Genomic DNA, 23865 nt, shown 5'->3' on the forward strand with positions numbered 1-23865 from the left:
CATTAAAACTGTGATGATAAGAAAGTGCTGTTTGTATAGTAGAAATGACAGTGAACAAAGAGAGAAGGGGGTGGGTAGTAGTGCTGGGATCTTTAGGGGAAGGCCTGGAGTGGGTCAAGTAATTATAAAATCCTCATCAAAAACCACATATAAATTGTTTTAATTATCTGCAGCGTTTCTTACCACAAGTGTATGTATAACTAAGAGTTGACTATTTATATTGTTGTAATCTTGCAGCCACAGAAGCTCAAGTTTATTTGGCCACATCATCCCAGTATACTCACTAGTTGTACTTTGAAGGCAATTTTACCAAATCGAGAAAGCCAGATATACTTAGAAATTTATCTCCTCCATCTGTGTTTTTATGTCAGTGTTTTTCAAATTGGATTGCAACCCATTGGTGAGTTGTGAAATTAACTTTATTGGTCAAAACTAGTATTTTTTCAAAAGTGAAGTAAAACAGAGTAGACGGTATGGAATACATTGTACAGAGGAAAGATAGTATTATTTTTAAAAATTTACGTGTTTGTTTTATGTGTGTTTCTGTGTACACTTGACCTTTGAACAACAGGGGGGTAAATGCACACAGAACTTATAGTTGGCCCTCCACACCTGTGGTTCTTCCACACTGGTGCATTCAGCCGACCAGGATGGTGTAACTAAGATACCTGCATTTAAGTGGACCCACACAGTTCACACCGTGTTGTCAGCTGCATAGATGTGAAGATGCTGGGCTGAGATGCAGAATGGATTTCTTGGCTGAGGAAAAAAAAAACTGAAAGCCGTATTTATTATAGTCAGAGTTTATGATAGAGTGATTGCTCACTATTAATAGCAAGGCTTTAAACTCACAGTCCTGATTCTTGTTTTGAATTTTCAAAGCTGTAAGTCCTTTAATAATCTTCCTAGGCCTGCATACAAGCAGGCTTTTTTCCCCAAGCCCAGTGCATTTACTTGGGTTTCCATCCCTTTCCTTTTCAGTCCTTTGAATGCTGCTGAATCGATTGATACAATTTTATATTTCCTTCAAATTTGTACTGCAAAGAGGAACTGACTGGCATGGGTAGATCTCTTGCATTGGAAAGCGTGTACTCAGATGATTTCCTTCTGCAGTAGTCGGTAAAGGCTAAATACATGACAAAGTGGAGTGAAAGTTGGACTATATATGCATTAATACCAAATCCTCAAATGTATTACCAAAAACACACCTTAATGTTTGGTCTGTCTTCCAGGTTGCCTGAAATAGCCAAGCAGTCTCCCTGTCTCTTTGGTGTACTTGTTTTTGGTTTATTTAGGATTATCGTCTTGATTTCAGGGATCTCTGTAGCATTTTCTGCCTCCAAGTTAACATTAAACAATAGGTCTTCAAAGCTTTGCCATTACTTGTGGCTTTTCAGAACCTCTTTTCTTTTTCTGTAACATGAGGGGCTAGTTGTAATTCCTGTAAGTTTTAACATTTGACTGTTGTCTGGAGTTGGGTTTTCTGTTGTTCATTAAGTCATTTATATGCCTTGAAACATTGTTTTGGTGGTTATTTTTCCCCCTAACAATGTTCATCAAAATACCGTATGCTAACACATATATATGGAATCTAAGAAAAAAAAGGTCATGAAGAACCTAGGGGTAAGACAGGAATAAAGACACAGACCTACTAGAGAATGGACTTGAGGTTTTGGAGAGGGGGAAGAGTAAGCTGTGATAAAGTGAGAGAGTGGCATGGACATATATACACTACCAAACGTAAAATAGCTAGCTAGTGGGAAGCAGCCGCATAGCACAGGGAGATCAGCTCGGTGCTTTGTGACCACCTAGAGGGGTGGGATAAGTAGGGTGGGAGGGAGGGAGACGCAAGAGGGAGTAGACATGGGAACATAGGTATATGTATAACTGATTCACTTTGTTATAAAGCAGAAACTAACACACCATTGTAAAGCAATTATACTCTAATAAAGATGTAAAAAAAATATTAAAAAAAAAAAGTTCGTCCGCCTCCCAACGAAGAGAAGGGTTCTTCTGTAGCATAGTCACAGGCAGGTTTGGAGGAGGCTCACGAGGGCACGCGTGACCCCGTACCCTCTCTGCACACAACGTCTGTGGATCGTCTGGCTGGACAAGCGTGATCGCACCCTCTCTGTCTCTCCAGTCCTGCTTTGGTTGCCTTAGTTGTGAGAACAGTTTTGCTTACCCTGTCACCCTGCCTCACGGGTCCCTCCCTGCCGGGGCCACTCCTGGTGTCTGCCAGCAGCTCTCACCTGGGAACTTGTCCAAATGCAGCTCCACACATCCCACTCCCAGAGATTCTGATTTTAATAAGCACTGGATTCTGAATTTGTAATAAGCGACGCTGGTGACTCTCATGCTGGTGATTCAAGTACGCGCTTTGAGAAGCCCTGGTTTGTAGAGTGCCCCCTTGGTTGTTTGAAAGATTGGCGGGAGAATTTAAACTTTGTTTATGAACAGTCTTCCTCTGAGGATGGCAAGTCTACTTCTTTCTTGTTCATGATTGGGACGAATTTATGATTTTCATGGAAACCAGGTGGTTTTCTGCCTGGTGGGCTTGTCTGAAGTCAGGCAAGACTCAGTGCTTCTCATTTTAAGACCACTTGCCAGTGGCTGCAGAGGTTTGGAACATGTAAGTATAGTGTTCAAGCCTTGTCAGAATTTAAACGTTGAGCGATTTAACCCTTTCTTGTTGGCTCCTGTGTTGTGGATTTAGGCTCTTTGGCTAAAATAGATTAAGTTAGATTTTAAATATGTAAATATCTTGTGTTGGGTAAATTAATATTTTAAATGCATCTCAATCATTGGGCATAAGGCTTTGGAGAAAAAAATTGTTCCAGAAGAGAAATAATAGTTTATTTTAGTAACTTGATTATTGATTATCGTACTAATCCTTTTTCAATGTAATCATTACTACTCAGGGTGAAAAGTTTGGACCGTTTGCTGGAGAGAAGAGAATGCCCGAAGACTTGGACGAAAATATGGATTACAGGTTGATGTGGGAGGTGAGCGTGTGATTGTTGCTTTAAATATTTAAAATATGTTTTTCTTTGTACTATTTAAGGCATGTATAAAGCTAAGTTAATAGATATTGATTCCAGTTGACAAAGCATTGAAATGTTTGAATTTTAAGGAACCTGAATACCTTGAAAGTTTAGCATTAAAATACTGTTGAAATATCTAACTAGACAATTCTTCTGTAAGTCTGAAGTTTACATACTTCATCATTAAAAAAGTTATCCATGAACAAGGATGTCTGGATTTCAAAATAAGCACATTCTTTTTATGGATTTAGAATTTGATTTCTGTAAATGAAATTATACTTTAACTTTTATTTCCCAATTGCAGTGCTAATTGCCCAGAAACATTTCTTTTTTTTTTTTAACACCTTTATTGGAGTATAATTGCTTTACAATGGTGTGTTAGTTGCTGCTGTACAACGTGAATCAGCTGTATGTATACATATATCCCCATATCCCCTCCCTCTTGCATCTCCGTCTTACCCTCCCTATCCCACCCCTCTAGGTGGTCACAAAGCACTGAACTGATCTCCCACACAGAAACGTTTCTGAGCTCTGTGTTGGAATGAAAATCCCAGCTTAAAATGTACCTTACCTTTAAAAACATACAGTTAAGGAGCTGTGACACTGTAGATAGTCTTTTGCAATCTGAAGTCTCTTTGCTGCAGGAATTTGTATATGCAAATGTATATCTATATATTATGAGAATTTTCATCCTAGTTTATGCCAGTTGTTTTCATTACTGTTCTTTCATAATCTTTAGAAAAAGAAGGGCCCGAGGGATGGAAATAGAAAAGCAGAGGTGTAGATATTGTTAAACAAAAACTTGGAAAAGGAAACTCAGTCCCAAGAATTTTATTTGGTGGGTTCCATGAGGAGGGTGGGAGCTGAGATGGTATAGGTGGGCCTAAGGGAAGTAGGATCATAAAAACAGAAAGATAAAGAATACTGAAACGGAGAACTACACATAAAATGTCTCTCTGAATGTGCATTTATCGGTTAGGATCTCCAGAGAAACAGAACCAGTGGATGTGTGTGTGTGTGTGTTTTCAAGGAATTGGCTCACAGGATTGTGTGGGTGGCGGGTTGGAATCTGTAGGCTGGAAACTCAGACAGGAATTGATGATGCTTCAGTCTTGAGGCAGAACTGCTCAGGCAAACCTCAGTTTTTGCAGTTAAGGCCTTTGTTTGGATGAAGGCCACACACAGCTTTGACAGTAATCTCCTTTATTTAAAGTCAACTGAATGTAGATGTTACCCACGTCTATAAAACACCGTCACAGCAACACCTAGATTACTATTTGATTAAATAGCTGGGTACTACCATCGAGCCAAATTGACACGTGAAACATATCATAATGTATTATCTGCAAGCAAAATACATTTTTAAGCATCACCATATTGCTGAAACTGCTTGATGTAGGGAGTGGGGTTGCTTGAGGTTCTTGAAAGATTTCTGAAGTGCAGGTGATGGAAAATGGAAATTCATAATATAGTCTTCACTACAGTTTAAGTGGAAAATGTTATTGATTTGCCTTCTTTTAGTATGCTGTTTTGTTTATTTTTATAAACCTGAAAATATTTTTAACGGCTTTTACTATTTTTCTGTAAGATCTTAATTTTCTCAGCAGTTATTTTTTTTTTTTACCGTGAAGGTTTTCAAAAGCCAAATATTTATGTGACAAAAAAGATAACCTAAATAAGTTGAAAATGATAAAAATAACAATTTTAAGGGGTTGTTAATGACTTTTGATATTTGTTTTGTTATCTCTGAGAATTTTAGTGTAGTGGTCAGGTTAATGTCTTGCACAGCTGCTTATGATGCATTGCTAAGCAGATGATGATTATAATTTTTATTTTGAAAAAAAGACTTGCATATAGGAAACGTAAAGAGGCTGACAGTGCTACCGTAGCTCATCCAGTTTTGCATTATGTATTCCTGTGGTTCTTTGATGTCTTTACATTATTATTTGTTTTTACATACCGGTATACCTAGTCCTCTCACTTTACCACCCAAAGAGCTATTGATTTTATACATTTTATGTTCAGGTAATGTTACATTCACATAATGATTGCCATTCTTTATTTTCTTTTACTTCTTATGTTATGCTTGTGTTTTGAATAAGTAATAGTTGTACTTTTGACACAATTCAGAAGGGTCTTGATGAAGGTCTCCTTGTCCCCTATAAGCCTGCTCTTTTCGCCTAAGACCTTTGATCCCTTTGACCCCTTAGTTCATGCACCTTTTCCCTCCCTCCTGTAGTTCTTCCTTCTCTGAGTCTGGTCTTCAGGGTGGATTGTCGGCCGGTCTCTGCTCTGTCCAGTTGTGCTGCCGGGCAGGGCAGGGGAAGACACTCTCAGTGGTATATCTTCCTGGGGGAGCACTTGAAAAACAGTCAATACCTTTCGAATGGCAAAGATTTACCGCTTGCTGGCTTTAGTCCTGTTCCTTATTATGTTAAACTGGGAGAGCTGCTTCCCAGCCTTGAATTATATTCTTAAAGTCCCTTTTTATTATTTTAACTTTGGAGGTGCCAGGATTCAGAAGGTGCACAGAGAAAGGAGGTTGACTGGTCTTACCACAGTCTTCTCTTCTTGGAAACTTTTGAGCCTTCTCAAATGGAGATAACGAGCCTTCCCTCCTCTGTGGGTCAATTGGGACCGGCTAGTTAAGTCATTTCTAATATGCCCCATGGCTCCAGAGCGAACTACCTGCAGCTCTCAAATGTGTGGTCCTTCTCCTCAAGCCAGTGCTCACCTATGTTTATGGTTATGGAACATAAGCCGGGTACTGGGGGTAGTGTTTGGAAAACGATGCCTGTGAGAGAGCACATGGCATAGCTCTTTCTCAGTTTATATTTGCACTTGTGGTGCCAGTAGTCCTGGTGGACAAGGCCAAGGGCCCCTAGGTGGCCATTTAACACCACAGAACTTGGAGGTACCAGAGAGGATTGCACCTGTTGGTGTGTGTGAGCCCCTGTTAGTTTGGGACGGGGTATAGAGGCACCTGAGGGTTTCATTGGGGAGCGCTATCATCGTCTGTTGCATCCTCCCCCGTCCCCCCAGAGGTGCAGCTTGGCACTCACCGATGCCCACTGGTTCAGAGCATTAAACAGCACCTCAGCCTCGTTCTGTGTTGGCCACCAGGATTTGAGATTGGGCTCTGAAGAGACTCAGTCTCCTCTGTCCTTAAGCCTTCTTGATACTTCAGATTTTTACTTTTATTTTAAAATAAACTGCATTAGCAAAAGAATTCTGGATTTCTCACGCCTCAGGCCAGTTATAGAGCTTGAGTTTGGAAACCACTGCTCCACTGTAAATGCTTCGCATTGATAATTTGATGGAACGTGCCCAGTTGTTTGTATCGTAGTCTACTCTTCCCTTAGTTAGAAGTCTTCTTGCGTATTTTCCCAGATGGTTTGGAGCTTGAGATACATTTCCTTGCACTGTCTACCTGCTCAGACTTGCTCTAAGACCAAAATCCGTTCCTGTAACGTTGCGAAAGCTCTCAACAACCCTTTGTTTTTAAATCTCCAACATCTGCTCTTTCTATGATATTTTCTTCGGTATTTCAAACCACAGTTCAAATACCACCTCTGCAGGCACTGGCTCTTATTCTAGCACGTACCTTTACGTTTTGGTACCTGTAGATTGCAGCACAGATTGTACATTTTCATCGCCACCTGCTCTGCCTATTATTCAAGTATTCCAAAGGGGCTGTTGATGAATCCAGTGTTTTCTTGAACGCTCCAAATGGCTCTGCTCTGTTGGCAGTGCCTTTTCTCTTCTTTTCCCAGAGCATCCTCTTGCATTGTCTGCAAGAGGTTTTTGTGTGGAAACTGGCCTGGTAAGTTCTCAGAACTTGGCCTTTCTAGTTTCATGCTGTTGTGGTCAGAAAAGATGCTTGAGATAATTTCTATACTCTTAAATTTGTTGAGGCTTGTTTTGTGCCCGAGTATGTCATCAGTCCTAGAGAATGTTCCATGTGTACTTGAAAAGAATATGTATTCTGTTTCTTTTTGGATGTAATGTCATGAAAAAATTAGATCTAACTGTTCTGTTGTATCATTTAGGATCTCTGTTGCCTTATTAATTCTTTGTCCGGAAGCTGTGTCCATCTATGTGAGTGGGGTGTTATAGTCTCCTACTACTGTTACTGTATTCCTGTTGATTTCTTCCTGTACGTCTGTTAGTATTTGTTTTATGTATTTGGGTGCTGAGTGTAAAATCCTTTTATTGATCCCTTTATCATTATGTAGTGTCCTTCTTTATCTTTCTTTATGGCCTTTGTTTTAAAGGCTATTTTGTCTGATATGAGTATTGCTACCCCTGCTTTCTTGTTATTTCCGGTAGCATGAAATATCTTTTTCCCTCCCCTCACTTTCAGTCTGTGTGTGTCCTTTGCCCTAAAGTGGGTCTCTTGTAGGCAGCATATTGTGTAAGCTCTTGTTTTTTTAATCCACTTTTGTATATCTATCTATCAAATATCTCTTGTACTTTATCTTGTTCTTTTATCCAATCAAAAGACACAGAGTCTGCCACTCTGTGTCTTTTGATTGGAGCATTTAGTCCATTGACATTTAAAGTAATTATTGATAGATATGTATTTATTGTCATTTTAAACTTTGTTTTCCTGTTGATTTTATATTTCTTCTTTGTCCCTTTCTTTTTCTCTTTGTTTTTCCTTTTGTGGTTTGATGATTTTCTTTTGTATTATACTTATGTTCTCTTCTTTTTGGTTTTTGTGAATCTATTTTATGTTTTTGATTTGTGGTTACCCTGTTTTTCAAGTATGTTTAACCCCTTCCTATCTCTATTTGCCTTAGACTGGTGGTCATATAGGCTCAAATATATTCTAGGGAAAAAAAAAAAGTCTACATTTTCTTACTCTCCTCCCCCACATTTATGATTTTGATGTCCTTTTTTACATCTTCAGTTTCATCCTTTTGCTGTTCACTGTGGTTGTCATAACTTTCACAGAAATTTTTTAATTTCTATTTTTCTTTTATAATCTGTGTACTAGCTTATTTAAGTGATTTACTTTGCAATTGTGATTTTCTCTTTCCTATAGATTCTTCTTCTCTGTTTAGAGAAGACCTTTCACCATTTCCTTTAGGATAGGTTTAGTATCGCTATATTCTTTTCTTTATGTTTTTATGTTTAAAGAAATATTTATTATTTGGCTGTGCCAGGTCTTAGTTGCAGCACGCAGGATCTTCATTGCCTCATGTGTGATCTTTGTTGTGGCATGCAGGATCTTTAGTTGCGGCACACGGGATCTTCATTGCGGCAGGTGGGATCTAGTTCCCTGACCAGGGATCAAACCCAGGCCCCCTGCATTGGGAGCGCGGAGTCTTAACCACTGGACCACCAGGGAAGTCCTGCTGTATTCTTTTGGTTTTTGCTTGTCTGAGAAATTCTTTATATCTCCTTCTATTCTAAATGATGATCTTACTGGGTAGAGTATCCTAGGTTGCAGATTTTTCTCTTTCAGGACTTTGACTGTATCTTGCCAGTCCATTCTGGCCTGCAACATTTCTGTAGAGAAATCAGCTAATAGCCTTCTGGGGGTTCCTTTGTAACTAACTCTTTGTTTTTCTCTTGCTGCCTTTAGCGTCTTCTCTTTATCTTTAACCTTCATCATTTTTATTATAATATGTCTTGGTGTAGGTCTGTTTGGGTTTATCTTGTTTGGGACCCTCTGTGCTTCCTGTACCTGGATATCTGTTTCCTTCTTCAGGTTTGGGAAGTTTTCAGCCATAATTTCTTCCAATACATTTTTGATCCCCTTTTCTCTTTTTTCCCCTTCTGGATCCCTACTTTGCATAGATTGGCATACTTTATATTATCCCATAAGTCTCTTATATTGCTTTCATTTTTTTTTAATTTGGCTTTCTGTCTGCTGTCCTGATTGGGTGATTTCTGTTATTCTATCTTCCAGGTCGCTTTTTCATTCTTCGGCATTATTCATTCTGCTATTCATTGCCTTTAGCTCAGTTTCCGTCTCTGCAAGTGACTTTTCTAATTTTTTTTGGTTCCTCTTTATAGTTTGTAGTTCCTTTTGCCAGAACTCTGCATTTCCGTGAATGGCCTTTCTTAATTCCTTCAGTATTTTCATTCTCTCCTTTTGGAAATCAGTGTCTATTAGACTGAAGAGGTCTGTTTCATTGTTTGTTCCTTCAGGGGAATTATCTTGGTCTTTTAACTGGGAGTGGTTCCTCTGTTTTTTCGTTTTACTTACATATTTCTCTTACTCTGTGAGTTTAGGAGGAACAGTTGTCTCCTGTGGTCCTGGAGGGCTGTTCGTACGTCTGGGCATCCCCGTGTAGCTTGTGTGGGTTAATATATTTGGCCCAAGGGCTGTTCTTAGTGTGAATGCCTGTCGCCTCTTTCCTCAGTGTGTGCTGGTTGATACCCCCTTGATGGGGAAGTGCAGACGCGCGGCTGATTTTCAGTCCGGGGTGGGGGGGAGGTGGGCAGGGGGTGGCAGTGGAGGCTCGGGCGTGTCCCTGGAGCACACGATGGGAGCCGAGGCGGCTCCCCGACACTCCTGGAGTCTGCGAGGGCGGTGGCGGGGGGCTCGTAACCACTCCTGGCATCTGGGCGGGCAGCAGTGGTGGCTCGCGACTGCCCCCGGAGCCCGTGTCGGCAGTGTCCTGCCCGCTGCGAGCATGTGCACGGGGAGAAAGGCTGCAATCCGGGTTCATCCGCTTCTCTCCTGCACCCTCCAAACCATGGCGACTGGCCGATAAGGTGACCCAGGCTTTCTCCGCATAAACCCTTCGTTGCAGTCGCACTGGATTCCCCACCCCCGTGGCTGTTTCCACACAGCCATCCCCAGTACTCTCCCCAGTTCTGATCTCCGAAGCCCGAGTTCCAACACCCAGCCCTTGCCAGCACGTGTCAGGCTGGGGGGTGCAGGACTGCGGCACTGACCGTCTGTGCAGTTCTCCCTCTGCTCTGGCTGCCGCAAACCGGCTGCTGAAGTTCTCCTCCGAGGGTCTGATGCTCCCCTTCTGTCCCGGCCGATCTGCCAGTGAGGGGGCTTCCCAAGGTGAAGGAACCTTTCCTCTTTCACAGCTCCCTCCCAAGGGTGCAGGTCCTGTCCTGATTCCTTTCTCGCTCTCTTTTTTTTTTTTTTTTTTCCCTGCCCAGTTACACGGAGATTTTCTTGCCCTTTCAGTAGTCTGAGGTCTTCTGCCAGTGTTGAGTTAGATATTCTGTGGGAATTGTTCCACATGTAGACATATCTTTGATGTATTTGTGGGAGAAGTTGAGCTTCACGTCCTACTACACCAGCATCTGGATCGCTGCCTATACTCCGCTTCTTGAATCTTTCCCTTTGTACCAGAAACGTACAGAGTGGGTACCTGATACTCTGCTTCTTAAATCTTGGTCTTTGTGGCAGGAGTTGGGCCTGCAGAGGAGTTCCGAGTATATTTGTCCATCAGCCATTGGAGAATTGTGGCCTGACTCACAGGTTCAGTTTGCAGCATCTCAGAGAGCATGGGAGAGAGAGACAGGTCTGCAGTCTGCTGTGGAAGGCACACCCTGAGTCTGATGGCGGGTCTGCTTAATGCACAGCAGGGAGCTGGGCATGGAAAGGAGTGACTGTCAGGGTCTTAACAATTAGATAAAGAGAAGGAACCATGAAGGAGAGAAACCCAAAGTATATTTACTCTAATTTCTCTCTCTCATGGAGGAAAAAGTGAGGACACATGGAAAGGTGGAGTAATAGTTCTTTGCTGAGAATATATATGTGTAGAATTAGCCCTTCTCGTTTCTCATACTGAGAAATGATGAGGCTCTTTGGAATTCTTTTTTTCTTTTTCTTTTTTTTTTTTTTTTTGCGGTGCACGGGCCTCTCACTGTTGTGGCCTCTCCCGTTGCGGAGCACAGGCTCCGGACGCGCAGGCTCAGTGGCCATGGCTCACGGGCGCAGCCGCTCTGTGGCATGTGGGATCCTCCCGGACCGGGGCGTGAACCCGTGTCCCCTGCATCAGCAGGCGGACTCAACCACTGCGCCACCAGGGAAGCCCTGGAATTCTTTACAAAACAGAAATAGGCAGGGTAAGTGAAACATGATAGAAAGAGGAAGGATACCAGGGTCGGACAATCTTTAGTCTGATTTCGCCGTGAGGATCCAGTAAAGCTTTTGCTGTCTTGGAGTTTATGTTTCAGCAGGGAAAGATAGACATAAAACACCTTTAATGAGTACTATAAAGATAGTGATATGGGTATAAAGAAAATAAAACAGGGCAAGAAAACTTATCTCAGATAAGAACTTGAACACGTTGATACTACTGCTGAGAGCAGCTACAAAAGACAGGTTAAACATAAAAGTGATTTGTGTAAGGCCATCAAAGAGCTGTTAAAGCAGAGTACTAGAGTACTGTGATTCCAGAGAGGAGAAAACTTTGAACAGATGAATCAATCATCTATAGCCTTTTTTTTTCTTGAGGAAGTGGTCAGAGCTTTGCTGATTCTGGATACGGGCAAGAGGCTGAACGTTTGACCTCAGCCCAAGTAGAGGTTAGTGTTTGAGCACAGAGAAACAGGTAGAGCTTTTGGCAGTCTTGAGAAGTTGGAGTGACAATACTGGAGACCCAAAGGAACTCAAAAACATCGCTGTCTCCTGCTCGAGACATTTGCGGAGTTACGAAGCTGCATGAGAGGCTGCTATAAGGTTAAACCACAAACTTCTGAAAGGCAGAGTGTTCTACAGGCTCATGTTGCTGTGGAGGGCCTCTCAGTGCACATCCTACTTTCCATGTGGAAGCACTGTAGGGTGGCGCTGTAGGAGTAGGATCAACTGAGGCCCGCCGAAGCCTGCCACAGCTGCAGCCAGCGTTGAATCAGCTCACTGCTTGATTAGCTTGCAGTGAACAGATTCCACTCTGCCAGGCAGAGGTTGGGGTGAGCCTACCCTGGAGAAATATAATATCAGGGTCCTCTAAAGTTCTTTTACTACACAGCGTCCAGCATTTAATAGAAATTGACTAGATGCTAAGAGATAGGACCATGTGACTAAAACCATGAGAAAAGCTGGGCAACGGAAACTGACCTAGGATTCAGATATTGATTGGTGTTAGCTGATGAGGACTCTAAAATGAACATGATTGATACGTTCTAGCAAATGGAAGAAAAAAATGAACCAAACAGATGAAAAGATGGAGAATTTTATTAAAAAATTGGGAGGTATAAATGCCAAATGGAGATTCTAGACAAGAAAAATATATGAACTGAAATTGAGAGCTCAGTGTTTGAATTAGATACTAGATATGACAAGCAAAAGACAGGATTAGTGAAGAGGAAAAGAAGTCAATAGAAAATATTGAAAATGAAGCACAGAGACTAAAAATAAATATGTGAGACAGTGAATACATCTAATGTATCTGTAGCATTAGGATCATTTAGCATTTGAAGGAGAAGAGGGAGGAAATGGGGAAGAAGCAAATTCGATGCAATAATGGCTGAGAATTTTCCAGAACTGTTAAAAAACATTACCTGATGAATTGAAGCTCTGTGAGCCTCAAGCAGCACTCCTATAAAGAAAGCCACACTCAGGTATATCTTAGTACAACTATGGAAAACCAAGACAATCTTTAAAGCAGGCAGAAAAAAGAGACAGTACCTTCAAAAATGAAACAATAAGACTGATAGCTGCCTTTTAACAGAAAAGATTAAAAAAAAAGGTAGTAAAGATAGTCAACAACTGAAATATATCTTTAAGGTAATAGAAAATAGTTGCCAATCTAGAATTTTATACCCAGCAAAAATATTTTAAAATGAAGGTATAGTTCTCTGGGCCTCTTCAAATGTGATCATCTCCCTGTGTGACTGTGCTTTGGATTTGCTTCACAGCATTAGCCTCAACCGTGTCTTCACTCACTCTTCAAATTTGGAAACAAAGACTATGTCCAGATCCCAGCCAGAAGAAAAATTTGCTACTCTGGAGTCGTTGAAGGGAGGGAAAGAACAATAGGAAGCATTTAGATACACAGATATTGTATAAATTGAAATTGACAGACTTTACAAACAACCAGTGAGGAAATTTTCAAATATAACAAAAGTGTTAACAAACTCTGCAAACTCTTCAAAGGAGGTCATAATTGATCTCCCAGATCCCAAATTTACGGGCAATGTTTGCTGACCATGTGCAGATGACTCCCTGGCTTGGGGATGAGAATGAAGAGATGCTGAATTATTTTCTCAACTGAAGTGACAGAATTTGAAGATATTAAATCATATTACAAACATGTTTTAATTTTGCTAAAAATCATTGCTTTAAAATAAGCTTCTTTGCAACTCATTTTATATCAGTAAGAGTGGCGACCCATCTTCAATGTTGACTGAAATCAAATGGGAATCTGGGAAGGACCTGATGAAATGTTTATGTCAGACACAAAATAAAGCTGTCTTGAAGAGGTAGCATGAAAAAAATCTCAGACATTCTTCACCTTGTTCACTGATGATACGGGTGCAGGTGCATGCAAATTAAGAGCGTTCATCAAAGATGATATTTGGCCATATCTATTGAACCTATTGATGATAAAGAAGGAGAAGGAGAAGCAGCTGATGTTCATAATGATGAAGGAGACTTGGTACATGTTGATGATGAAGAGGATGAAGGTGAAAGAGAAGATGAAGATGGTGATGATGTGGAAGAAGAAGAAAGGTTGAAGAGGAAGATGACTAAAAGAATACTAATAGACTCCAATGTTCCTTTTATTTAAAAATCTTTTATATTCTCTTGAGCAAGGTGCCATTTCCAGTTTTTTCCCTCTTATGCTTAGTTCTCTTGTCCTAATGAGGTTTCTTTATTTTTTTTTGTCTCATATAATAAAGAGATTGCCCACTTATTTTGTGGGAGACTGTCTTGAGCAAAATACAATGGGGAAAAATCTCTACACATTTCTTTTTTTTTTAAGATTTTTTTTTTTTGATGTGGACCGTTTTTAAAGTCTTTATTGAATTTGTTACAATATTGTTGCTGTTTTATGTTTTGGTTTTTGGCCACGAGGCATGTGGGATCTTAGCTCCCAGATCCCTGGTTGAACCCATACCCCCTGCATTGGAAGGCAAAGTCTTAACCACTGGACTTCCAGGGAAGTCCCTCTGCCCATTTCTGATTCAAGTTCCTTTTTATCCCTTCTTGTCTCAAAAAATGTGAAAGTAGGGATGTGGAGTTAACACATCACCATGCACTGTGGGGAAGAAGAAAATTTTCTCCCTTTGTTCTGCCAGAAGCTGGAGGGTGCTTCATCTTCCTTGTGCTTAAAATTCTTGATTTTTACTTCTTTAAAGTGCTCAGAGATTACATTGTGACTCTATGTAATATGGGCATTTAACATTATCACCATGTACATGCACTTTGTTAAAAAAAAATCTAATAAAATGGAATTGAGTGAGGAGAGGATGGGTTTGAGATGTTAGGGCATTTGAGTGTTGGTAGGAGAGGAGAGAGAGAGTGGGGCAGAAACAAATTTGAAAAGATAATGGCATTAAAGTGTGTATTTTGACAACATAAATTTCAGACCTTACAAATTTGTTTAATAAGTCGTACTGTTAAAAAAAAAATTAAAGATGTTTTCAGACAAGCGAAACCCAGCAGACCTGCACCAAAAGAAATACTAAAGTAAAGGTAGCTCTTCTGGGAGAAGAAAAATGAATCCTGATGGAAACTCAGAAATTCAGAACAGGGCAAAGATCAACAAAGGGTAAATGTATGGGTGAGTAAACATAAATATTGATGGTACTAAACAATTATAGTAATGATTCGTGAGTTTAAGAACATACACAATTTATATAACGGTAGAACAATTTGAAAGGCAGGAGGGAAGCAAATGGAATTAAGGTGTTTCGAAGTTCTAGCATTATCAGGTAAATTTATCTAACTAAATTATCTAAAATAATAGTGGAAGATTGTTGTAACTAACAAGAAAAGGAAAATGAGATAATTGATAAGATAATTTTATTAATGAAAAAAGCCAGGCAAGAAGTGAGGAAAAAAGAACTGGGTCATATAGAAAGTAAATACCAAAATTGTATCTATACATCCAACTAGATTAATATTTATATAAAATTTAAGTGGGTTAAGTGCTTCCATTAAAACACTGTTATTAATGGATTGGATCCCCGAACCAACCAATGTCCCTTAACAGGCAATTTTAAAATATAAAGACAAAGAAAGCCTGAAAATAGAACATGGAAAAAGACATATTATGCCAGTACAAATGGAAAGAAATCAGGTGTAACCTTACTAGTATTTGACAAAGTGGACTTTAAGGAAAAGGCATTACTAAAAATAAAGATGGTCTATACACTAGACGATGTACATGTTCCAACTGTGAAAGCAATCCAGATGGAAGACTTAAGCACATCTTTCTCAACTGCTGATGGAGTAAGCAGGAAGATAAAACTGAAAAGGATAGAAAGATAACCTGATCAATATAATTAACATACATGGTCTAATTGACATATATAGAACATAGTAACCAATGATAGTTCATCAAATAATGCACATGGAACACTTACCAAAATTAACCATATGCTGAGTCATAAAGCACAAGTCAGTTGATTTCAAAAGGTGCACTCTCGGGCTTCCCTGGTGGCGCAGTGGTTGAGAATCCGCCTGCTGATACAGGGGACACGGGTTCGTGCCGCGGTCGGGGAAGATCCCACATGCCGCGGAGCGGCTGGGCCCGTGAGCCATGGCCGCTGAGCCTGTGTGTCTGGAGCTTGTGCTCCACGACGGGAGAGGCCACAACAGTGAGAGGCCCGCGTACCGCAAAAAAACACAAAAAACAAAAAGGTGCAATCTCATTAAAAATTCTAGCAAGTTTTTATTTTTATTTTCATCTTTTGGTGGAAACTGATTCTAAAATTTATGCGAAAATCCGAGGGGTCATGAATTACCAAGGCAGCCTTAAAGTGAAAGAACAGAACTGGAGGACTTAGGCATATTATAAAGGAATTATAATTTAATACTGTTATACTGGCACAAGGATAGACAAAAAGACATTATTTTTGACAAAAATGTCATTAACAACATGGTGGGGAAAGGATGGCATATTCAATAATAGTGTCAGGTCAAAATAATTTTCTTATGGAAAAAAGGTACTTTATCCCTAACTCACATCATATATAAAAAGGTCAGTTTAATACGATTATAAATGTAAATATGTCAGGTAAAAACAGTAAACCTTTAGAGGAAAATGTTGAATACCATAATCTTAGGTTAGGTGGAGGTTTCTTTAATAAGCACTGTGTGAAGGGCAAAATGATAAATTGGAGAACAGTAAATACCATAAAGGGAATGAAAAAGCAAATAACTGAGGGGGAGAAGATATTGGTAATGTATTTGTCTCAAAAAGAATTTGTATCCAGAATATATTAAAAACTACAAATCGATTAAAAAAAAATGGGCCAAACACTTGAACGGGCACTTCACACAAGAAGTTATCTAAATGGTCAGTAACTGCGAAAAGATGGTCATCTTCATTAGTCATCTTGCAAATGCAAACCATGATATAGTCACCAGAATGACTAAAATTGAAAAGACAGATAATGTCAAATACTTACAAGAATTATCTGAAACTCTCATATGCGAATGCTGGGTTTTTAAATCGGTACAGGCACTTTGGAAAACTAGAGCTGAGTATGTGCATATGATGCAATACAGCAATTCCATTAGACATATTCCTAGTAGAATTGCGTTCATATATTTACTAAAAGATTTGTACAAGAACTTTCATAGCAACACCATGAGAAGTTGTCTCAAACTGTACAAATGCATATTCATGAAATGGAAGATTATAAAGCTTTATGATAATGAATGTATTACAGCTATGCTTAGCAACATGGGTGAATCTCAGAAACATAACACTGAGTGAAAGAAGCTGGAGACAAATGAATTCGTATTGTATGATTTTGTTTATATAAAGTTCAAAACCAGGTAAAGGTAATTTATAAATCAGGGTTGTGGTTACTTAGTGACTGGAAGTAGGGACCTGGGCAGACTTCTGGGGTGCTGTTTCTTTGTGTGCTAGTTTGTGAGTTTGTTGTGTTTACTTCGTGAGAATTCATTGAGCTGTGCACTTACAGTTTCTCTTTTTTGTTGTTATTGTTGTATTATACTTCCACAAAAAGCTTACTTAAAAAAATGGAACAGAACAGTGGGATAAAATGCCTTGGCCATGAGTTTCTACTTTAGCAATCTAGCTGGGCTGTCAGGTTGTACCGAGACCTACACAACGAGGGTGCAGCCATATGAAGAAGACCTGGATAAGAGCCCAGGGAGTAGCAGAGGTGGCAACGAATTTCAAAGGACAAAAGCAAAGCCAGGGAAGCTAGTGGTTAATGATGATGGGCCAGTGGTAGGGCATGGCATTAGAGAGGTAGTTATAGGTCAGATTATGAGGTTTATTACAGCAGCAGTAGGAAGTCACAGAAAAGATTTAGTTAGGAGAATGATGTGATTCTGTTCATGCCCTGAGAAGAGCAGTGTGTCTGCTGTGTGGAGAACAGGCTTGAGGGAGCAGACACACCAGGCAGGAGTCTGTTGCTATAGTGGAGGAGTGATCTGATGGTGACCTGGACTTGGGCCTTAGCAGTGGATTTGGTGAGAAGTGGTCGGCTTCTGGTTGTATGTTATTAGAGATTGGGGGTAGCTAACACTGATAGGGCTTAACTCTGATGAATTGTGTGTTGAAAGAGAAAAGTCCAGAATGACTTTTAAATATTTGGCTTGTGCCATATGGGTGGAAGTTGGTGACATTTCTGAGACAGGACAGCATTTCTGAGGTAGGACAGTTGGAGAGTGAGAGTGAAGGGGCTGGGAGGATGGGGTCGTCTACTACACTGTAAACTTTCAAAGACAGTGCATTGTCTTATTAATCTTTATTCCCCAGGTCTTAGCAGAGTATCTGGAACATAAATATAGTTAGCTAAAAGTTTGATTCGTTTTGTAGTCAGTATTTAATCATTCACATTCAGTGAACATATTGAATAAGTGTATAAGTTATTTTCACCATTGGCCTTCTTAGAAAATATGTAATTTAAGGGTTAAAAAAACAACTGTTGATCCCTTGGTATTTTACTACCTTGGGTTTGCCTACTTTGTAGACATTTTTTTTTTCTTTTGTCATGAATATGGTGATTTGAGTGAAATACAGCTTTTAAAGAAGCTGATTGGTTAGATATTAAACTGGACACTTTGTTTAGATGTTTTTCTCTTTCTCTGCAGTTATTTTGTGATTACAGCTGTTCTGCTGTTTGGGAATTTGATTCAGCACCAGGTTTCCAATGTGTTCTAGTTTTTGGAAGAAATGTTTTCAATTGTTTAAAATCTGTTATTTTTCTTTATTGTTTATGGAAGTCCTTTTAGGTGTTTGGAACAAGAAAGTTTCTTTACCAAATGTTCTTCTTTTGTGGATGATAACATTTTGTTTTAGATTCCAAATGGAACCACTTAGTGTAGATGTTAGTGGAAAAATACCACCTAAGAAGCCTTGTAGAATGCTGGGAATCCTAGAGCAGATGTCATGGTACATTCTTCCTGACACTAGTCCTCTAGTTTGGGATAAATCAAAGCGATTCAATGTTACATGTCTTCCAGAAGTTCTGCATTTGTTTTGTGGTGGTGGTTTGTCTGCTCATCACAAGATGGCTCCTGCCTCAGTATGTCAGCCAACTTCTGGCCATTCAGCCAAACCAGAGGTGTGATTAGAAGAACGTTGGGAATCCAGGCTGAGTAGTTTGGTTAAAAAAGAAAGTCAGACAATATTTGTATTGTTGGAGTACTTTCATCATCCTTGTGCTTCTGATCACAACAGCTCCATAGAAATTTTATGAAATAGATGCATTTGGCAACAAACAGCAGCAGCTCCAATTCATTTAAATAAAAAGGACAATATGTTAAATAAGAGGAAATTCAATAGTCTAGCAGGCTTCAGGGATGGTTGCAGGGGACCAGGGTTCGAGCCCTGGTCCGGGAAGATCCCACCTGCACAGAGCAGCTAAGCCCGTGCGCCGAGCTGATCTCCCTGTGCTATGCAGCTGCTTCCCACTAGCTATCCATTTTACATTTCGTAGTATATATCAGTCCACGCCACTCTCTCACTTCATCCCAGCTTACCCTTCCCCCTCCCTGTGTCCTCAAGTCCGTTCTCTACATCTGCGTCTTTATTCCTGTCCTGCCCCTAGGTTTTTCAGAACCACTTTTTTTTTTTTACATTCCATATATATGCACTAGCATACGGTATTCATTTTTCTCTTTACTTCACTCTGTATGACAGACTCTAGGTCCATCCACCTCACTACAAATAACTCAATTTCGTTTCTTTTTATGGCTGAGTAATATTCCATTGTATATATGTGCCACATCTTCTTTATCCATTCATCTGTCAATGGACACTTAGGTTGCTTCCACATCCTGGCTATTGTAAATAGAGCTGCAGTGAACATTGTGGTACATGACTCTTTCTGAATTTAAAAAAGCACTTTAAAATAACCTTATTTAACCTTAAGTGTACAGACCTCCACTGTGTAGTATTATAGCAGCTAGCTACATGTGGCTATGAGCACCTGAAATCTGGCTAGTATGACTGAGGAAACTGAATTTAAATTTTTATTTAATTTTATTTATTAAAATTTAACTAAAAAAAGCTAAAGCAGTGTAAAATATTTTTTCTGTTAAATACGGTTTTATTCTTTGCTAGGATAACATTTTACTTTTCCATTACATCATGTGAGATATTGTTGTATTATAGGTGTGTGTCAGCCATGTGCATTGTTTTCAGTATTTTATAGAAACATGCCACTGACTTAACACGTGTCAGTGGAATGATTCAAATGATTTTTCTGAAGATAAATCAAATGATTTTTCTGTACACCTATGTAACATTGTAATGTGTATTTGAATATTTTATTCAGACAGAATGAGTTGCAATGATACCTTTATGATTAGTATTAATAGAAGTATTATATGTGTCTTTATATATAGTGTTTTTATGTATATTTTTATATATTATAACATGGTTATTTTAATTACTATGTCATTATATTAGCTTTCTAATATAAAAATAAAGTATGGAAAAATAGTATATAAAGTATACAACTGATGCAGAATTGGGTGGATTGCAGAAGTTAGCACCACAACCAGAACAATAAAGGATAAAATGAGAATGGAAGAACGTATGCCACAGATTTCACAATAATGGCAATTGTGTTTTCTGCAGCTGAGTGAAACAAAATCTGTTTTTTAAAATAAAAACGTTAAATTAAAAGTAATAAAGATTACAGTATGAAGAGAGATTTTCAGCAAATACAGAGTAAATTTGATAAGTTTCCTTTCACAATTCAAAGAAGTATGAAATTGGTTGCCAAAAAATCAGAAGTAAATGTACTATTAAAGAATTGCAGGGGGAGTAAGGGAAGATGGCGGAAGAGTAAGACGCGGAGATCACCTTCCTCTCCACAGATACACCAGAAATACATCTACACGTGGAACAACTCCTGCAGAACACCTACTGAAGGCTGGCAGAAGACCTCAGACCTCCCAAAAGGCAAGAAACTCCCCACGTACCTGGGTAGGGCAAAAGGAAAAAAGAATAAACAGAGACAAAAGAATAGGGACGGCACCTGCACCAGTGGGAGGGAGCTGTGAAGGAGGAAAAGTTTCCACACACTAGGAAGCCCCTTCGCGGGCGGAGACTGCGGGAGGCGGAGGGGGGAGCTTCGAAGCCGCGGAGGAGTGCACAGCAACGGGTGCGGAGGGCAAAGCGGGGAGATTCCCGCACAGAGGATCGGTGCCGACCGGCACTCACCAGCCCGACAGGCTTGTCTGCTCACCCACCGGGACGGGCGGGGCTGCGAGCTGAGGCTCTGAGGCTAGGGTTTCGGTTTCAGACGGAGCGCAGGGAGAGGACTGGGGTTGGCGGCTTGAACATAGCCTGAAGGGGTTAGTGCACCACAGCTAGCCGGGAGGGAGTCCGGGGAAAAGCCTGCACCTGCCGAAGAGGCAAGAGACTTTTTCTTCCCTCTTTGTTTCCTGGTGCGTGAGGAGAGGGGTTTAAGAACGCTGCTTAAAGGAACTCCAGAGACGGGCGCGAGCCGCGGCTAAAAGCGCGAACCCCAGAGACGGGCGCGAGCCGCGGCTGAAAGCGCGGACCCCAGAGACGGGCGCGAGCCGCGGCTGAAAGCGCGGACCCCAGAGACGGGCGCGAGCCGCGGCTGAGGGCGCGGACCCCAGAGACGGGCGCGAGCCGCGGCTGAGGGCGCTGACTCCAGAGACGGGCGCAAGCCGCGGCTGGAGGCGCGGACCCCAAGGCGGGCGGGAGACGTTGGGGCTGCTGCTGCCGCCACCAAGGGGCCTGTGTGCGAGCGCAGGTCGCTCTCCACTCCCCTCTTCCGCGGAGCCTGTGCAGCCCGCCACTGCCGGGTTCCCGGGATCCGGGACGACTTCCCCGGGAGAGCGCACGGCGGGCCTCGGGCTGGTGCAGAGTCACGCCGGACTTTGCCGCCGCAGGCCCGCCCCGCATTCCGTGCCCCTCCCTCCCCGCCGCCGGCCTCCGTACGCCAGAACCCCCGAATCAGCGGCTCCTTTAACCCCGTCCTGTCTGAGCAAAAAACAGACGCCCTCCAGCGACCTACACGCAGAGGCAGGGCCAAATCCAAAGCTGAGCCCCTGTGAGCTGTGAGAACAAAGAAGAGAAAGGGAAATCTCTCCCAGCAGCCTCAGAAGCAGCGGATTAAAGCTCCACAATCAACTTGATGTACCCTGCATCTGTGGAATACATGAATAGACAGCCAATCATCCCAAATTAAGGAGGTGGACTTTGGGAGCAAGATCTATGATTTTTCTCCCTATTCCTCTTTTTGTGAATGTGTATGTGTATGCTTCTGTGTGAGATCTTGTCTGTATAGTCTTGCTTCCACCATTTGTCCTAGGTTCTATCCGTCCATGTTTTTTTCTTAAAATTTTTTTTCTTAATAATCAATTTTAATTTTAAGAACGTTATTATACTTTACCTTCGTCCTTTCTTTCTTTCTTTCTTTCCTTCCTTCCTTCCCTCCTTTAGACAACGAATCATCCCAAATTGAGGAGGTGGTCTCTGACAGCAAGATTTATGATTTTTCCCCCTTTACCTCTTTTTGTGAGGGTGTATGTGTACGCTTCTGTGTAAGACTTTGTCTGTATAGCTTTGCTTTCAACATTTGTCCTAAGGTTCTATCCGTCCCTTTTTTTTTTTTTTCTAATTAAGAACTTTTTAATTCAATAACTTTATTATACTCTATTTTATTTTTACTGTATCTTCTTTCTGTTTTCCCTTCTTTCCCTCCTTCCTTCCTTCCTCCCTCCCTCCTTTCGTTCCTTCTTGCCTTCTTTCCTTCCTTGCTTCTTTCTTTCTTCCTTCCTTCCCTCCTTCCTTCCCTCCTTTAGACAACGAATCATCCCAAATTGAGGAGGTGGTCTCTGACAGCAAGATTTATGATTTTTCCCCCTTTACCTCTTTTTGTGAGGGTGTATGTGTACGCTTCTGTGTAAGACTTTGTCTGTACAGCTTTGCTTCCAACATTTGTCCTAAGGTTTTATCCGTCCTTTTTTTTTTTTTTTTTCTAATTAAGAATTTTTTAATTCAATAACTTTATTATACTTTATTTTATTTTTACTGTATCTTCTTTCTTTTTGTTTTTCCTTCTTTCCCTCCTTCCTTCCTCCCTCCCTCCCTCCCTCCTTTCGTTCCTTCTTGCCTTCTTTCCTTCTTTGCTTCTTTCTTTCTTTCTTCCTTCCTTCCTTCCTTCCTTCCCTCCTTCCTTCCCTCCTTTCCTTCTTTCTTTCCTCATACGTCTACTAATTCCCTCTACTTTTTCTCCCTTTTATTCTGAGCCGTGTGGATGAAAGGCTCTTGGTGCTCCAGCCAGGAGGCAGGGCTCTGCCTCTGAGGTAGGAGAGCCAACTTCAAGACACTGGTTCACAAGAGACCTCCCAGCTCCAGATAATATCAAACGGCGAAAATCTCCCAGAGACCTCCATCTTAACACCAGCACCCAGCTTCACTCAACGACCAGCAAGCCACAGTGCTGGACAACCTGTGCCAAACAACTAGCAAAACAGGAACACAACCCCACCCATTAGCAGAGAGGCTGCCTAAAATCATAATAAGGCCACAGACACCCCAAAACACACCACCAGACGTGAACCTGCCCACTAGAGAGACAAGATCCAGCCTCTTCCACCACAACACAGGCACTAGTCCCCTCCACCAGGAAGCCTACACAACCCACTGAACCAACCTTAGCCACTGGAGACAGACATCAAAAACAGGAGGAACTACGAACCTGCAGCCTGCAAAAAGGAGACCCCAAACACAGTAAGATAAGCAAAATGAGAAAACAGAAAAACACACAGCAGATAAAGGAGCAAGATAAAAATGCACCAGACCTAACAAATGAAGAGGAAATAGGCAGTCTACCTGAAAAAGAATTCAGAATAATGATAGTAAGGTTGATCCGAAATCTTGGAGATAGAATGGACAATAGAATGGACAAAATGCAAGAATCAGTTAACAAGGACCTAGAAGAACTAAAGATGAAACAAGCAACGATGAACAACACAATAAATGAAATTAAAAATACTCTAGATGGGATCAATAGCACAATAACTGAGGCAGAAGAACGGATAAGTGACCTGGAAGATAAAATAGTGGAAATAACTACTGCAGAGCAGAATAAAGAAAAAAGAATGAAAAGAACTGAGGACAGTCTCAGAGACCTCTGGGACAACGTTAAACGCACCAACATTCGAATTATAGGGGTTCCAGAAGAAGAAGAGAAAAAGAAA

General features: G+C 40.9%; 1 protein-coding gene across 3 annotated transcripts in view; it reads left to right on the top strand.

Moving 5' to 3' along the window:
• PRDM5 (PR/SET domain 5) overlaps positions 1 to 23865 on the top strand; it is a 223117-nt gene that overhangs the window by 15679 nt on the left and 183573 nt on the right. For all 3 annotated transcript variants that reach the window (XR_012331893.1, XM_019928070.3, XM_019928071.3), the window contains exon 2: positions 2922 to 3005. Coding sequence is in view for 2 of the 3 variants with exons in the window: in XM_019928070.3 (XP_019783629.1) it covers positions 2922 to 3005 (84 nt within the window). In the remaining variant the exon portion in view is untranslated. The remainder of the gene's footprint in view (positions 1 to 2921; positions 3006 to 23865) is intronic.

The sequence above is a fragment of the Tursiops truncatus genome, chromosome 5 (genome assembly GCF_011762595.2).
Source record: "Tursiops truncatus isolate mTurTru1 chromosome 5, mTurTru1.mat.Y, whole genome shotgun sequence".
Lineage (NCBI taxonomy): Eukaryota > Metazoa > Chordata > Mammalia > Artiodactyla > Delphinidae > Tursiops > Tursiops truncatus.